The 15,755-nt window shown below is 34.4% G+C and overlaps 1 protein-coding gene across 2 annotated transcripts in view; it reads right to left on the reverse strand.

Annotated features, from left to right (window-relative positions):
• Positions 1–557: 557 nt before the first annotated feature.
• DCUN1D1 (defective in cullin neddylation 1 domain containing 1) overlaps positions 558–15,755 on the reverse strand; it is a 31,725-nt gene continuing 16,527 nt past the window's right edge. For both annotated transcript variants that reach the window (XM_036850374.1, XM_036850373.1), the window contains exons 5-7: positions 6,311–6,393; positions 5,970–6,066; positions 558–4,621 (exon numbers count right to left, since the gene is read on the reverse strand). In XM_036850374.1, the coding sequence (XP_036706269.1) occupies positions 4,542–4,621; positions 5,970–6,066; positions 6,311–6,393 (260 nt within the window). In that variant the 3' untranslated portion in view covers positions 558–4,541. The remainder of the gene's footprint in view (positions 4,622–5,969; positions 6,067–6,310; positions 6,394–15,755) is intronic.

The raw sequence follows: 15,755 nt of genomic DNA on the forward strand, positions 1-15,755 counted from the left end.
AAACATGTTTTTAACCAAACATTTTTTCCCCAAACCAAATCTCATATGAAACGCCAATAACCTACAAGAGATAAAATAGAAAGCTTCCAACCTCATAAATATAGCAGCCTCAAGGTATGGCTTGAAAACAAATGCGTTAAGTTACAAACTACACTGACTTCTGCACAGCACAAATACAAAAAAGGCAAGCTGAAAATACATAAGCAATACTTGTAAGAAAAACTTGGATATACTTGATTAAAAATATACTTTTTAGGAACTCAATTTTTAAAATGGATTAATTATAAAATGATTCCCCAAATAATTTGTCTTTAAAACTCCATAAATAAAGACATTACTTTTTAGGAATTCCATCTACTACAAAGGCTGTGCACATTTTATCATAATTTCCGTATTATGACAGATTAAAAAAAGACCAATGAAAGAGAAGTCAAAAGCCACATTAACACAAAACACTGGGCCTAGTGGAAAAGTGTCAAATAAATGAGTTTGTCAGCAAGAAATGCCAATTACCCAACAGGCAGTAAAGAAAATAGATGGCAAGAATGCTCTGGTAAAACCATTTATGTAACTGTATTATGAATTGAGAAAAAAAAAAAAAAACAGGACTATCTGCCTCCAGAATCAGGTACAAATCAAGCAAATATTCAACCAAAATAGGGACAAATAGTAAGGGTAAACCTGGAAAAGGGGATTTGTACTATTAGGAATTTTCAAATTTATCAACTACAAAATATAAACCCCTTCCCCTTCAGAAATCAAAGGTAAAGGTATCATGATATATAACTTCACCACATTTCTATAAAATAAAAATAGAAATTATTGCTATATGATTGTAAAAATGGAGGCAAGTAAAGAGTTCAGAAATATACTCGTTTATAATCAATTAAATGATGAGCCATAATTTGAACCCTAATTATCACATTATGTAGAAATCACAATTCAGGTATTGCGTCCTCAGATATTAAGTTATATGTTAAATAGTTCACATTTTAAAAACATTTTATCATTACATTATCAAATTTGATAAAATCTTATCAAAACATCTATGTATGCAATATAAATCATATTGTTAAAAGTATAAAGTAACATTTAAAGAAAACTGCTGAGGTGTCAAGTAAGTATTGTCTATTAAATATACACAATTTAACATTTAGAACTCCATAAATTAATTCTTGCTAAAAGTTGATTCAGGTTTACAAAGGCATACTTCGTGAACTATAATAAATTTCCCCAGCACCACTTTCCTTTTTTTATTCCAAAATTCTTTCATTACGTTTAACTTTCTTCTGTCATTCACACGTAAAAGTTACAGAAGGTTTACAATACGTAGTCTTCATCGTAACATGTTTTAAAAAATCTAAGCAAAGTGCACATTAAACTGGCTACAACTACTCAAACCTCTTGATTATCGTCAAATAAAAAATAGATGAACACTTCATTCACTTAAATCTTTCTGAGGAAAAAAAATAGTATACCTTGCTTAAATAAGAATTCCCCAGTAAGCATATTATATAAAAGATTTCCCATGTTATTTTATTAAGTTTTCTTTCTCTCATTAAAACTTTTTAAAAGTCTAATGAAGAACACATACTTACAAAGCCGTATTACACAACTACAGTACTGTTAATTAAATAAAGCAGCCCAGTATAGTTGTAAACATTTTAAATGTAGTAAACAAGACTTGGCATGTCTTTTCTCCCCAAAACTTGCCATTATAATGCTCTTTCCATAAATAATTATCCTTTCTGGAAAAGTTTTCCGATATATTTTAGTCTTTAAAAGTATTACACTGAAATAATATGTGAAAAGATTTAGTCATGGCAATTTCACTGAAGCTTTTATTGCCTCTGTTGATAATATGACAGGGATGTAAGAAACACAATTGAACTTACAGAGATATGCAGATGATAGTCACTAAAGATAATCTTGATCTCAAGTATTTTTATATGTGGGCACTTCTAATTTTATACACTTTACTATTTAAAAAGCATTACATTGTAAAATGTGTACCTGTTTTGACATTTGGCAAAAAGGAAACTGTACCTGTGGTTCAGTTTAAAACAAAGAATCAGCATGGGGAGTTTACCAGAATGAAGACTGAAACACTAATGAATTAAAGCAATTCAAGTTGTGTGTGTGTGTGTGTGTGTGTGAGCATGTGTGTCTCTTTCAATCTGTCAATCTCTCTCTTTCACACACACTCACACACACACGGCCATTATGTGTAAGCATTTTTAGTACAAAATATTCCCTGTAACCAGACATGTATCCTCAGAATAACCACACCACATTAAATCAGTCTTCTCTTTTCAGCCCTAGTAATAGTATTGTTTAATTCTAAGATGCCATCATAGAGTTAACAACCTTAACTTTTATGCTACATGATTATATTCAAAGCTTTATGTATTTTTTTGTTTATAATTACATAGTAATTATAAATGTTTAGTACCAAACTGATGACAAACACTATTTTGTTGAAAAGGTCTTGCATTTAAAAGGAAAAGTCTGTAAAACCCAAGGCACTAGGCCACGAATCAATATCAGACTTTTATGAAAAACAATTTATATTGGGGAAAAAAAGCTAATCGGATCTCATTTCCAAACACAGCATACCGGAATTAATTAATCAATTCAAAAACAATACCATAACTCAAAATCTTCAAGACAGGAAACAAAATAGTACATTTATATATATATATCTTTTTAAAATTTTTCATAATTGAAGTTCCTCTTAATATTTACAAATATGAAATCAGGAAATACTGAAAGCAGCAGGATTCTTCTTTTTTCTTTTCTTTTTTTAATAACCAATTCCAGTAACCTGAATAGAAATTTTCAAAATTTTCTTTTGATAGAATCATATTCTTGAATTAAAGTTATGATTAGAATATTAATATCTATGGGGAAAGCTTTCTAGTCAATTTCAAAATCATGTAAATAAAAAGTTTTAATATATCATTGTTTCTTAAAATCATTTCCCCATATACCTTATAATGTACTGCTATTCTGAAGTACATACCTTTGATAATTTCAACATTAGAACTTAGAGTGCCTGGATACACCAAGCAAAATCTACTCCTGCTAAAAACCAGTCATCCAATATCTGAAATTTTACATTTTTTAACCTGCCTTATAGAAATGTTTAAGAAAGCAATAAACCCTTCTTCACAGGTCAAGAAGTGAACAAAGAAATGAGCATTTTCAGCATGAAAGCAGTTCATGGGTCTCGTAATGAAGAAAAAAAAAAACATACAAGACAGAGTTCTGCTTTGATGTGAAAACTGAGCTAATCTGAGTGAAACAAAGAACAGTAGAAATTAAATAATTTATGAAAATAGAAGCCAGACTGGTACTTTGCATCAAGTGCATGCCTGCTTGAAAATCTTTGCTCCTGAAATATTTGGCAACCACAGTGATTAGCAGTTAAAGCAATTTCAACAAAATAAGAAGTCATCAAAAATGGACTATTTGTCTGAAAGAGCAGTACCTATAAGAATTGAACTTTATGGCTCATTACAACCATTTTCAAAATTTAATTCCTACTATCTTCTTATAAATTAAGAGAATTTCATTTGTGTTCCATAGTGCGCTGACCAAAAAAAACCCAAAAAACAAAAATAAACCCTCATGCCTAAATTTAGAATATTGTATTATGTAGCAATCTAAAACATTCAAAACAAATTAAATAGTTTAACTTACTCGACAGGCATATAAGCGTTTCAAAATCATAATGAAATCCAATTATGGAGTGCATAATGTAGACAGGAGTAGAATCTAACATTATGCAGATGTTTTTCTAAATAAAACCCCCTGTAAGACAACTATATATAAACATGGGTAAGATAAGTGCAGACTAGTTCTGTGGAACCTTCTGAAATCGAGGGTCTAAAACACAGTAAAATTTTGGGTAGGCACACCAAGTTATACTAAAAATTTTTCACGTTGGTTATTTTGACTTTTTTTTCAACAGATACTCTACTCACGTTAACAATACATGTGATTTGCCAGGAAAAAAAAAAAATCCCCCCATACCAAAACACCATTCCAGATCTGGTACACTTAAATATATCACTCTCACTGGAAGTGCTATCAGCATAGTCTTTGCAACTAGCCCAAAGCATATATTTAAGAAGTTTTTATAAATTGTGATGTTCACATGTTTAATTCTTATGCCAAACTGTTTTCTGATGAAGACAGCATTGTGCTTTATGCAAGAATGGAAACTTCAAAAAAATCACCATAAAGCTTCTAAGACTTATGGGAGAATAAACTAGGATGGTCCACAGATATAAGATGAAATCCACAATGTTGGAATAATAAATGTTTAGAGCGGCCCAGACTAGAAGACAAGCCCAAACCACCATTAGAAGAATGAAATACGATATGGTCCAAGATGTATCCTTAAAGTTTTGTCTCAACCCTCAGTCTGAATTGTGAGGATTGATCTTCAGTTCAGTCCAGCCAGCAGAAATTGACTGTGCAATTTTCCATTGTATTTATTGTACAGACTATGTACATTCTAGAAGGTTCCTTTAGTGCTACACTGTTGTACTTTTTGTCCCAGCAATTTGAGGGCGTGCAAATTCCACAAAGTCATCAATAAGAACGGGCCATGCTCCTGTGGGGGGGGGGGGGGGGATGGGAGAAAGGAAAGAAAGAAAAGCAGAAATAAGGCTAACATTTTAATAGAATCCTTTATTTTTTAAAAATATCTTCCCCATAATTGTTAAAGTATGTCATTATACGTATTCCCACTGATAGGACTTCCAAATTTCTAGCTCTTTAGTGTTTCTACCTAGAGTATTCCTTTCTTTCTTCTCTATTATTCCAACACTTGATAATTCCTTGAATGATAAATAACCCTTCTGGTAATTAATAATATTATGGCTTTCTGAAGGCCACTGAAGTCAGGCCACGGAAGTAATTTGGTCAAATCTGACCTTGATATGATGACATGCTGCCAGTGCTGCTGAAAGCACAGTAGGTTGGAGTTAATCTTTTTTTGCACTTTGTGGCAATCTTACAAATGAAATTAACAGCAAGGATCAAACTCTAACCTATTTCATGGTAATAAATTACTAAAGGATTTTAAATTACATATATGCATGCCTCTATACATGCCTCTATGCCAACCTCCAAATCAGGAAGTTCTTCACTTTTGTGTAAGGTCTAATAGAAAGCACAATTATCAATTATCAGTCATTTCTCACTTCTTAAAGAAGACAATACATGACAATGGAAACAAAGATAAGGAAATAACATTATCTTTGGTTACATTAAGTAGTTCCAGGACACTTTTAAGGACACCAAGGTTACTAGAGATTTTTCAAAGAATACCTCTGTCTATTCAACAATATCAAAAAAAAAAAAATTCTGCTAATTCTCAAGGGGAACTAGGTAAGTATGCGAGAAGAAATGAATGTATATCACTGCCAGTTCCAGAAAAACAAAAGCACACGTCCTGATAGTGGATGGTAGAATCATCCTTATACATACATGAAGAAACAGCAAAAAAGCATTCAATCAGTGAATATTTACTGAATGCCAAGAGTACTACAGTAGGAAACTAAAGTCCGTTTCCATTTGGACAAGGTCACTAAACTTAAGGAGTTTACAATCAAGTTCACAGACAAAACAAACAGACAACAACAAAAAATACATATACAAGTACTATAAAAGTACATTAAGAAAAGAACAGGCTCCTAAAGTAAACTGAAAATCTAAAACATGGATGAAAAGTACTCATGCCTTTCTGGAAGACATGAATACACAGAGTTGGTATTTAAGGAAATAATGCAGATTGGTAAAGAGGATGAAGGTATTTCATACATTCAGAAGAGCACAAATAAAAGCTCAGAAGAGGGAAATCTAACTCTAAGAAAAACAGAAGTAGACAAGAAGTTCAAGAGTGTGTGATAAAAAAAGACAAATTTTTCAAAAAACTGGTAGAGCAAAATGTTCATTACCTTCTTCATCATAATTAGACATGTCATCTGCAATCATTGTACTGAAGTCTAAAAGAAGATTCCAAGTATCTTTTGGTATTGATCGTTTATGATGTTCCTATTAAAAAAAAAAAAAAAAAAAGCATCCAAATCACTAAAAAGAGTTTCAAAAAAACAGTCCAGATGATGCCAAATACAAGAATGCAAAACAACCTATGTAATAAAATTCTGGAAATCAAATTTTTCATTCTATGTCCATTACATGCTCTGAAATGAGTTAGTTATGCTTTAAAATGTTAATTTATCTTCAAACAAAGCAAAAGTTTAGAGAAAACACCAAACTGCAGAAAATATGAACTTACCAACAAAAATTTATTCCATAAGTCTAAGAATTTAAATCTTCCATTAAGCACTAAATTCCAGTAGGCAATGGCCATTTCTAGATCTGTAATATTAAAAATAAATTATATACTTCAAATGTCAGGAATATTTGTCCCTGAAAAAAAAACACCAGGTAAGACAAAAGATAGCCTTTAAAAAAAAAAAAAAAAAAAAAAGGCTTGTGTCCTGAATACTTACATAATAAAAATTTCCTATAGAGTTAAGTCCAAGCTTTGTATCCTGCTTCCATCACAAATGAATGGTGCCTTCAGGGCAAGAAGGGTATCACTTACCTCATAAGGGGTTTCTGAAGTTTAAATGAGATAATGTAGGTAAGCATGTTTGACTAGCTCATAAGTATTCAAATATTAATGTACACCAGTGTTTCTTGACCTCAGCACTTTTGACATTTTGGGGCAGATAATTTTTTGTTGTGGGAAGCTGTCCTATGCATTACAGCATTAGCAGCATCCCTGGCCTCTATCCACTAGATGCCAGAAGCAGTTCTGCCCCATCCCCAGTGGTGACAACCAAAAGTATCTCCACATAGTGACGAAGGTCCCCTGGGAGGCAAAACTGCCCCCAGCTGTAAATCACTGAGGTACACCTATAAGCTGTAACGCAAAGAATTACTACCCACAATCCTAACCAATCTTACACTCCAAGCTGTTGGCTGACTGATCCTCAAGGAGACCATTAAGAATATTAAAAATTAAAAATAAACTTAAGATTTGTCCTTTTAAAAGTTTGATGAAGAGGATATAAATGACTATTTAACTGGTTTTGGAGCCGATAAGGATAAAGAAGCAATATTACCACATGACAAAAAACTGTATCTGTCATAACAACAGAGAGAAAGAACTATGATCTCTTTGAAAGAACTAAAGTAGTTAGGTCAAGCTTTTACGAGTAAATTTACATTTCCAGGTCAGGAAAAATTACACCCCAAGTAACTTAAAAGTCCTTTTAGATATTATCTCCAAACTACTCTGGATAATCTGAGGAATCATGGAAGACTAGGAAAGACTCCAAAAAGGCTCACATCCTGCCTGAAAAAAAACATATAGGACATAAGGCAAAAAATCCCCCATCTTCACTAGACCCTAACCTCTTCAAGGATAGGGACTACATATCCGCTAACTAGCAGACTGAAACACACAGTAGGCATTCAGAAACTGCTGAATAAACAAGTTTCCTGTGGTTCCATGTGCAATGTACTTACTATCAAATGCATCATTATGTCTTCCTTCAAACTCAATGGAAAAGGTGCCTCTTCTCCCATCCAAGGTTAAGCCCTTAACACCATTATTATGGATCCAATATGCCCTCCTGCCTTTTCAAGGAATCTGGTCTACTGATTAGTTTTCTTCTCTCCCTGTATCTTCAACTTTGCCCTGTCTTCCAGCTTTCCCCTCCACAAAGGAACATGCTCAAGTTATCACCTATCTTTAATAAATCTTTCTTGTATCTCTCCATTCCCTTACAAGCTACCCTCTTTCTCCTTCCCTTCACAGATCATCTTGAGAGAGTACATGGAGTCTTCTACTTTTATTTTTAATGTGCTCATGAAAACATGTTTGAAAGTCAAGTTCAGATCCCCATGTTTTAAGAGAACTAGAAATATGACAACAATCCCTAATCACAATTCCTTTTTAATCTTTGCAGTCTTTAAAGCTCTATACCAAATATTCCTTCCAGGTTCTTTAATTTTATTGTTTTCTTTACCAACCAAACATATAATTGTCTATCTTAAGTGCAGTAAGATCGCTGTTATTAGCATGTATAGTAGGATTTGCTGTTATTAGCATGCTTAATGATATCCTTCTTCACTTCAAATGCATTAAATTTATGAGAACTAAGCTTATTACTAGTGTTAGCATTTTTTTCCCTTTTCAATTAATTTTTAGAAAATAAGGATGAGAAACAATGAAATATTCAAATAACTGTAAACCATGAGACACCTATAAATGCCCATTTCTCAGCTGATATACTGACCTAAGAATCTTAAAAGAATAGGAGTGTACATATATGATGTTTGAAAGTTCAGGTAGTTAAAAGAACGCTTTGTAATCTACATTCATTGTCCAATTTCCTCACCTACCACACATTTTAATTCTATAAACTAGTGTCCACCTCCGTCACTCACCCCACTGAAAGTAATCTCTGAAGGGTCACCAAGCCCTTCTGGTTGCCAAATAAACCTGTAAGTCCTTAGTTTACTTGGCTCTCTGCCATATTTGACAAAATTGAGTACACATCCTGGATGGAACTGTCGCTTCTTTCAGCCTTAATGGTATCACTCTATTGATTTTCCTCTGTCCTCTCTGGCCTTATTTTCTTTTACTGCTCCTCTTCCTCCATTCGTCCATTAAATGTTGATGCTCTATAACACTGTACGTCAGCAATAATCACCTCTACTTCTCTCAGTAGATTTTTCAAACCTTTACCTTTTTTCAAGCTATACGCTCAAACCATCTCTACCAAGTCCTAAATCTGAAACTGCTCTCTCTATATTCTAGATTCTTACATCTAATTGCCTAAGGACATCTTCAACTGGATATCCACAAACAACTCAAATTCAACAGGGCTCAAATTGAACTCATCTTACCTCTATAGACCTACCATTTTCTTTTCTCTCAATGAATGTCATCACCCTACAGTGTTTCTCAATGAAACACAATTTTTCATTGTAAGGAAATGAAGTCCTATGCACTGCAGGTCATTTAGCAGACCCCTAATCCCAGTAGAAACCCTCAGTCGTTATAACAATACCAAAAATACACCCCCCCCCCCATTTCCAAATATCCCCAAATGGGGGTTAAGACTAACTTCCTCATCACACTTTCAATCAAAGCTTTCTCATTTTGGCTTCTAAGTACCTTTTAAATCTCTCTCTCTTCTCCATCCCTTGCTAGGGCCTATGCTAGGGTCCTCTTCATGTCTAGCTAAATCACTGCAACAGCTTCATAACCAATTTCTCTTCCTCTAGTTCTGCCTCCACACCTTTTAAAGGACCACACTGCTTTCAGATGGACCTTTCAGGCATATAAATTTGGTTTCACTTCCATGTTAAAATTCTTCAATGATTAAAACAACGAGATACCACTACACTCCTTTTGGAATGGCCAAAATCCAAAACACTGACAACACCAAATGCTGGCGAGGATGTGGAGCAACAGGAGCTCTCATTCACTGCTGGTGGGAATGCAAAATAGTACAGCCACTTTGGAACAGTTTGGCAGTTTCTTACAAAACTAAACATACGCTTACCATACAATCCAGCAATCACACTCCTGGGTATTTTCCCAAATGAACTGAAAACTTATATCCACACAAAAACCTGCTCATGGATGTTTACAGAAGTCATAACTGCCAAAACTTGGAAGCAACCAAGATGTCCTTTAGTAGGTAGACAGATATATAAACTGTGGTACATCCAGATGAAGGAAAATTATTCAGTGCCAAAATGAAATGAGCTATCAAGCCATGAAAAGATACGGAGGAAAACAAATGCATAATATTATTAAGTGAAAGAAGTCAATCTGCAAAGGCTACATACTGCATGATTCCAACTATATGACATTCTGGAAAAGGCAAAGCTATGGAGAGAGTAAAAAGATCAGTGGTTGCCAGGGGTAAGGAGGGAGGAAAGGATGAACAGGCAGAGCAGAGGTTTATTAGGGAGAGTGAAACTTCTCTGTATGAAGCTATTATGGTGGATACATGTCATTATACATTTGTCCAAACTCATAGAATGTACAACATTAACAGTGAACCCTAGGGGAGGGATAAATTAGGAGTATGGGATTAAGATATACACACTACTATATATGGAGTAGAGAACCAACAAGGACCTACTGTATAGCACAGGGAACTATACTCAATATCTTGTAATAACCTATAATGGAAAAGAATCTTATATGTATCCCATATATATGTAACTGAATTACTTTGCTATACACCAGAAACTAACACAACATTGTACATCAACTATATTTCAATAAAATTAAAAAAAGAAAAAAAGAGTGAACCCTACTGTGAAGTTGAACTTTGGATGATAATAATGTGTCAATGTAGGTACAACTGTAACAAATGTACCATTCTGGTGGGGATTTGATAATGGGAGAAGCTATGCATGTGTGGGGGAAGGGAGTAGTTGGGAAATCTCTGTACCTTCTGTTCAATTTTGCTGTAAATCTAAAGCAGTTCAAAAAATAAAGTCTATTAACTTTTTAAAATCTGCAATATTTCCTACTGCCTTCAGATAAAAATCTACATTTCTAGTCAAATGAACTTACTTGCAGTTTCTCAAAGGTGCTATGTCTCTCACCTCTAAGCAACTGAACTTGCTAATCTCTCCACATTAGAGATGGCTTCTTTTTCTTTTGGCTTTGAAAACATATATTCATTCTTCAAGGCTCAAAAATTACAATCTTTGTGAAGACTTTGCAAACTCACCCAGACAGACTTAAGATGTTCCTAACTCCATGCTCTCAGAGTAACCAGCCAATAAATGTTTTTGGATGAAACAGGAATATTCAAAAAGATTAATAAGTTATTATTAGGAGCTGAAACACACAAGATTAAGTTGTACAGGGATAAAATGTCAATTGCCACAAGCATATGAAAAACTGCCCTTTAGGGAATTCCCTGGTGGTCCAGTGGTTAGGATTCAGCACTCTCACTGCCAGGGCCCCAGGTTCAATCCCTGGTCAGGGAACTAAAATCCTGTAAGCCGCATGGTACGGCCACACACACACAACAAAAAAACGGAAAGGAAGGGAGGAAGGGAGAGAGGGAGGGAGGGAGGGAGGAAGAAGGGAAGGAAGGAAGGAAGGAAGGAAGGAAGGAAGGAAGGAAGGCTGCCCTTTAGTTAGAAATGTCTGAGTGACAAAGGAATAGCCCAGCTAGAGAGAAGTGGTTTAATATAGTCGTTTAGCCTCTTAAATCTCAACTCCACCACTAATTAAGTAGCCTCGGGCAACTAAGTTCACCTCTCGGTAATTCAATTTAAAAAAAGATAACAGTACCTACCCTCACAGGGTTGTTGTAATAATTAAACGAGTGAATACACCTAAAACATTGGAACAGTGCCTGGTAAATAACGTGTCCTTACTATTACTATTGTTTATTTTTAATAATTTTAAAAATTACTATTATAGATTCTGAAGCAGTATTGGAAAGAGAACTAAGTCAATAATAATGTAACAAGAACCAACAACAGCAGTTAGAATAAACAGAAGGATAACACAGAGAAAAAGACACAAGCAAGTCCTAATAATAGTATTACCTGGGGCTTCCCTGGTGGCGCAGTGGTTGAGAATCTGGCTGCCAATGCAGGGGACACGGGTTCGAGCCCTGATCTGGGAAGATCCCACATGCCGCCGAGCAGCTAGGCCCGGGAGCCACAATTACTGAGCCTGCGCATCTGGAGCCTGTGCTCCGCAACAAGAGAGGCCGCGATAGTGAGAGGCCCGCGCACCGTGATGAAGAGTGGCCCCCACTTGCCGCAACTAGAGAAAGCCCTCGCACAGAAAACGAAGACCCAACACAGCCATAAATAAATGAATAAATAAATAAATACATAAAATTAAAAAAAAAAAATAGTATTACCTAAAATTGAGATACTTGAAGAATGAATCCTTAAGCCCTTATAATAAAATTAAAAATGCAAACAGAGGTAATCCCAGTGTCATTCTTTCAAACTGAATCAACAAGGGCAATGTGCTGTTTCATAAAAGATGATCAATTGAATGACAGATGAATATGGAAATGAATTGAGACTGGATCCAAACACCATCCCTAAGGGGAACAAAACGTTGCCAACTCACTAGGGAGGATGAATGGGGATTTAAAATCCTATTCACAAAGTCTTAATTTACCTAGAGATATCTATAGTTAGCACAACATAATATAATAAAAAGAATATAAAATGTGGAATCAGAAGATCTGAGGTTGAGTCCCAATTCTACCAACTCTAAAGTTACGTGACCTTAATAAGTCAGCCTCTCTGACCATGAGTTTCCTCATCTTTATGACAAAGAGGTTTTTTACTTAGCTCCAACGGTTGTTATGAGAAGCAAATGGGATTACGTAAATGAAAATACACATTAAAAACACTCTATAAAATTATTTCTGAATATTAAATAAATGTTTAACAAGTAATGTTAAAAATGTTTAAATCAACTGCACAGGTATAACATTCTAGCTGAACCACGACACTTTATAAGAAAATAACCTACAGACTTTAAGAAAGTTCAGGATGGTCCTAAAAATACCATGGCTGTAAAAAACAAATGTAATTTTTGAACAAATTAATAGAATGAACAGTCTCGCAAAAAATAACAGACCCATAGTATTCTACATTAAACAGCCTCCTTCTGGAGTATTATGTTCAGCTTTAAGAACTCTATTTTGAGAGAAACTGAGAAACTGGAAACGTTATCTAGGGGTGACAGCAGCGGAATAACAAAGGTCTTTTCAAATGAAGAACAGTTAAAATTTGGAATGCTGACCTGAAAAAAAGGAGAAGGGATAAATGAGAAAAAAAAATGGTTAGACTTCCTTTGTGCTGCAGCAAAGGTCATATAAGAACAAAGGTAAAAGTTATAAAGACAAAGATGTTAGCTTAATAAGGAAAAACTTTGTGATAGCAAGGAAGAGTATTCTGTGATAAGAATGGACCACTTTCTAAAACAATGTGTGTTCAATCCCCGCCCTGTATATTCAAACATAAAAGCTAAACGAGCATCAGGTACAGGTGCTACTTTGCACAGGTTAGATTTAACACAGGACTTATGAAATCCCTTTCAAATTTAAGATTCAGAAGACCATCAGAAATGGCAGGTGACTGAAGCAGATGGTGACAGAGGAAGTACCCTATCCTGGTGTCACAAGAAATAAGGTTATAGAAAATGAGAAAATATGGAAAACACCAGCTCTCATTAGAATTAGCACAGCTATTTATAAATAAACTGCAGTGCTGTCACTGTCACTCTTTGCCAATTTGTTTGGGCCTCACCTCCTCTCCTACGATCTCATAATTCCTTTCTGCTAAATATTATAATTTAAGAGCCCTGTGAACCCTTAGAAAGGCTGTCAAGAAAACTGTTTTCTTTTTAATTAAGTTCTTCAACTAAGCAAGTCATTACATTTCCTGACACCCAATACCAATGCAAAACAAAAAGAGAAATTATGATTTGTCTTTTATTACATTTTTTCTTTTTTTCTAAATTAAGACTTTTTTAGTTTTAGGTTTATGGAAAAACTGAGCAGAAAGTACAGAGTTCCCATATACCTTTACCCCACATTCCCCCCATTTCCACTATTTTTAAGATACTGTTTTAGTGTGGTATATTTCTTATAACTGATGAGCCAATATTATTAACTAAAGTCCAGTATTTTACATCAGGGCTCACTCTGTGCTGTATATTCTATGGTTCGGGGCTTTTTTTAAAACAACTTCTAAATTGTGGTTAAATACACATAAAATTTATCATCTTAACCATTTTTCAGTGTACAGTTCAGTAGTGTTAGTTACATTCACGGTGTTGTACGATGAATCTCCAGAACTCTTCATCTTACAAAACAGAAACTCTATACCCATTAAACAATGTTACATTTTTCTTAAGCTCAATACTTACTACATAAAAGAATAAAACATAATTTTAAAATCGAATTCTTCAGCACAATATTTTTCTCAAATTTTCCTGTAATCTAAAATTCCAATTTATCATCATATTGATATATCGAACAGCTATAAAAATGTTAATTTTACTTTATCTTCACCAAATATAATAAAAACTAAGATTCAATATCAAGACTACATAGTCACCCAAAAACATCATTTATTTTGTGCTCTAGTAAGGGGTAGGGTTATAACTAAGGAATAGGTTCAGCCCCTTTAAATCAACACTTGAGATTCAAAACATTTTCTCTAATGGTATCAAAACATTGTGCTACATTTCTAAACACAAAGAAATAATTCTTTTAGTATATACATGTAAGTTCGAAGGCGTTAACTGGTTTTTATTTGTGGGAATACAAGAGGAGACTAGAAAAAATAGCCCAGTTAACTTGTGGCCACAGATACAAGATAGAGGAACTAACACTAGGTATCCCAGCTTATTTTGCCTGCAAAAACAAACAGAATAAGATGCAACCTAAATTAATTGGAAAGGAGACTTCATTATTTCGAATTTTGCTTAATAGGTATTTTGTAAATCTTAATTCAGTCACATTTAGTCACTCTTTAGGCCAATTCTCAAATACAAATGTTGTATATTCATCCCTTCTACTAGCTTTCAGTCACTTCCTCAGTCTAATTCCTATCCACATAATCCTTTTCTCAAAGCTTTTTTTCTCTCTAATCTAAAATATAAAGAATGATTCGTACAAGAGGCCCCTATTAGCCTCTCCGACTACTGTATCTTCAAAATCAAAAACTCACTTCCATCATTGGGTAAGTTATTTAACTTGCCGTGCCTCAGTTTCCTCATCTGCCAAATAAGGATAAAAAATGTCTAGCACTCTATGACCGGCACACGGCAGCTGGTGACTTACTGAATGAAAGAACGAGTAACTCATAAAGCTGTTAAACACTAAGCGAGGCGGTGTATGCACGGTACTTAGCACGCTGCCAGGCACACCAAAAGCTCACGCTAAATGGCTGCTACTGCCACCATCATCTTCAGCGCATCCCCACTGCCCGTAAATTCCAATTTAAGCCTCTCTGTCCTGTTTTTAAAAGAAGCCTTATCTCACCAATTTAAGCTCCAAACAAACATTCCCACTAAAATCAAATCATTTTCTCTCTTCCACAAAGAAGCCAAGCTTATTTCTGAAGTCTTAGACCTTCATTCATAACTATCCTCTCCCTGGAACATTTTTCATCATCCCTTGCCCAAATATCAAATCCTTTAGTTCTCATCACTTCTTGCCCAGGAAGCATTTCCCAACCATTCCTGCTTTTACTCATTTCTCCTTTTATCTAAAACGCTCACACTCATATTTATTATTTTGCATTATGTGCTACTGTCTACTTTTTCTGAATAATCTGCAAATTACACTGTAGCTTTTACCTTCACTTCCCTTAGCCATCCCCAAAGCAAATGTGTGGTTGTTTCTACAGTATAAACTGACTGATCTAAACTGTTAACAGTGGCTATTTCTGGATAAGATTATGAATGACAATCATTTTTTTATTCTTTCTTATAGTTTCCAAATAATTCACACCAAAAAAGAATACATTTATCTGGCATTCTGTGACTCAGAAATCTTACAATGCTATTTCAACAGATACATAGTGAAAAACTTATGATCCTAAGATCCTATAATATCTTCTGAAAAATAAACGATCAAACATACATACCTATGTCAGTGGAATTTTAACAACTATTTTCTGTATTGTAGTTCTTAAAAAAAAAT

The sequence above is a fragment of the Balaenoptera musculus genome, chromosome 4 (genome assembly GCF_009873245.2).
Source record: "Balaenoptera musculus isolate JJ_BM4_2016_0621 chromosome 4, mBalMus1.pri.v3, whole genome shotgun sequence".
In the NCBI taxonomy this organism is placed as follows: Eukaryota; Metazoa; Chordata; class Mammalia; order Artiodactyla; family Balaenopteridae; genus Balaenoptera; species Balaenoptera musculus.